The sequence below is a fragment of the Colletotrichum truncatum genome (genome assembly GCF_014235925.2).
Source record: "Colletotrichum truncatum strain CMES1059 chromosome Unknown Contig_0005, whole genome shotgun sequence".
In the NCBI taxonomy this organism is placed as follows: domain Eukaryota; kingdom Fungi; phylum Ascomycota; class Sordariomycetes; order Glomerellales; family Glomerellaceae; genus Colletotrichum; species Colletotrichum truncatum.
This window is the reverse complement of record NW_027222402.1, coordinates 4,337,293-4,340,037: the sequence shown is the minus strand read 5'-3', so window position 1 is coordinate 4,340,037 and position 2,745 is coordinate 4,337,293. Positions and strand designations below refer to the sequence as shown.

The 2,745-nt window shown below is 48.1% G+C and overlaps 1 protein-coding gene across 1 annotated transcript; it reads left to right on the top strand.

Moving 5' to 3' along the window:
- Nucleotides 1-277: 277 nt before the first annotated feature.
- On the top strand, nt 278-2,324 carry CTRU02_209239 (gmc oxidoreductase; the record flags this gene model as incomplete). Its single annotated transcript, XM_036732815.1, has 6 exons — nt 278-324; nt 400-519; nt 592-808; nt 866-1,399; nt 1,453-2,056; nt 2,113-2,324. 6 exons carry the CDS (start codon nt 278-280, stop codon nt 2,322-2,324), a joined length of 1,734 nt encoding a protein of 577 aa, XP_036575454.1.
- Between the last annotated feature and the right edge of the window lie 421 nt (nt 2,325-2,745).

The following is a 2,745-nucleotide window of genomic DNA, read 5'->3' as shown; positions in this document are numbered from 1 at the left end:
GCTTGGGTACATATCTGCCTTTTTCATGCATGTAAGGGATTTCTCACCCCTTGTAAAAGAACGAGACTCGTGTATCCTGGACCAGGCTACCGTAGGTGGCCTGCAAGAGACAGGTGTCACAGTTCGGACAGCCATTTGAAGGCCGTGAGTTGAGATTGCATACAAAAATGCCGACCCAAGCCGCTCAGTGTGACCTACCTGCCGCTTCTTTCTTTTGTTGTCAAAGCTTCCCGCAAGAAGTTCACCCTAACCTGCTAGCTTGACACAAGCATATAACATGGGTTCTATTCCTCAAGACATTGTCTATGACTTCGTCATTTGTGGGTGAGTGCTTCACATCACACCATACTTAACTGGCAAGAGACCCTTGGCGGCTAACAAGTTCCATTTTCCTTCTAGCGGCGGCACATCTGGATGTGTAGTAGCCAGCCGTCTTGCAGAAGATTCCGATGTGAGTGTCCTCGTCATCGAGGCAGGCCAGCACAACAAGGATCTCGAGAATGTCCACATGACTGGAGGGTAAGTAGTCGATTGCGATGATACTACATACCTTACTACGAGAACCTGCTGACATACAAATTTCTTGACTAGTTGGTCTCAACTTTTTGATAAAGAGACAGATTGGAATGTGATCAGCGAAGCAAAGCCTGCTGTAAATAACAGGCAGGTTAAACTTAGTCGTGGCAAGTTCCTTGGCGGCTGCTCTGGATGTAATGGAACCCTCTGTATCCGTGGCGCCAAGCAGGACTACGATGATTGGGGTGTTGAAGGTTGGAGTGGCGAGGACTTTTTCAGATACATTCGCAAGGTAAGGCATCTCATGGACATTTTATTCTTAACAGAACTCACTAAAACTGCCATCCAGGCTGAGAACTTCCATGGAAAGGACTGGTTCAAGGCGTCCAATGACCATGGCACCGATGGTCACTTAGACATTGAGCCCCACGACCTGGCGCCCATATCCAATCTGATCATGGACTCCATGGTGGATAAGGGACTCCCTCTTGACCATGACATGTTCACTCATGGCGAAAACCCTCATGGGTGCGGCCACGCACCCAGAACGGTTTATAAGGGCTCGCGTACCACAGCCGCTAACTTCGTCACCAATCACAACACAAGAGATAACCTTCATCTTTTGACGGAGACACACGTCGACAAGGTGATCATAGAGAATTCTGATGGTGAGCTAAAAGCTGTCGGCGTCCAAGCAGTCAAGGCCGACGGTTCCATCGTCACCATTAGGGCTCGCAAGGAAGTTATCGTCAGCGGCGGTGCCTATTGCAGTCCGAACATCCTGAACCGCTCTGGTATTGGTGCCAGGGACGAACTGGAAAAGTTCGGTATCGAGACTCTCGTTGACTTGCCTGGTGTTGGAAAGAATCTGATGGATCATCTTGTAAGTGTTTCTCGCTCTGAAAGGGGGCTGTATTTATTGACAGAAGCATATAGATTGTTTTCATGTTTTATGAAACTGAAAGGGAGGGTCTGACTAACGACCACCACGTCTACCATGGTGATAACTTCGCCAAGACATACGCTTTGTGGAAGGATCATAAGGCGGGTTTTCTTTCGACCTTCCCTTTCGGCGCCTTTGCCTACGCCCGTTTAGACGAGCGCCTCAAAGATTCCGACCTCTGGAAGAACGCCCCGCGCAGCGAGGGACGTGACCCTATGGGGCTTACTCCCAAACAGCCCAACATTGAGTTCTTTACAACCGAGTGTTATGGCGGGCCTAAGCAATTTGACAAATTTCCTACCGATGGAAAACATGCTTTCAGCATGATTGCCGAGCTTTTTGCCCCGAAATCACGCGGTACAGTCACGCTTCGTAGTACTGATGCTACTGCTGTCCCTGTTGTTGACACGAACTATCTTGCCGATCCCCTCGATGTGGAGGTCCTCGCCGAGGCTTGCCGATTCGGCAACGAAATCATTATGGAAGGTAGCGGCACCAAGGACATTGTGAAGGGTTCGTGGCCTAGTGACCTTGTACATCACAAGTACAAAACTCGGGAGGAATGGATCCCTTACGTCAAAGACAATGCAACAACTTGTAAGTCTTGCTTATTCTTGTGGGTTCAGCGAACAATTACTAACGTCAAATGTTAGGTTACCACGCCGCTGGTACATGCGCCATGGGAAACACAAATGATCCCAAGGCTGTTGTTGATGCGACGCTGACTGTGAAGGGCGTGAAGGGACTGCGAGTTGCTGACTGTAGCATCATGCCGATTCTCAACGGCGGTCACACCCAAATGCCTGCATATGGCATTGGCGAGAAGGCTGCTGATCTCATTAAGCAGACGTGGAAGCTTAAGTGATGCTCAGTTTAGATGGTAGACTAGTAATGCATGCTATTTACCGTGCCGCATTATCCGAGTCAACATATAAGTTTTCATTAAGTACATTGCGAAAACAAGGTTGGTGTCAAGTTATTGGAAAAGCAAATAAATCATGATATGCTACCCCGCAAAAGAGTGCATGCTCAAGTTGAAATAAGCAGGGCTTTTACACTAAATTCAAACGTAAATAGAGCTGGCGAATTATGATCTCCCCTGTGGTCCACACGTGCTTGTGTGTCGCGAACTATCGATGCATGTCGGCTTATCTCGCCACATCCAGATTTCAGCTCGGCTAACCATTCTAGCTGCCTAAAACGATGTGCAGATTTTGTTTGATAAAATGAATCACATTGTGTTACACAACTAGTCTCGAAGTGCTGAGATTCTTGTCCACTTGATA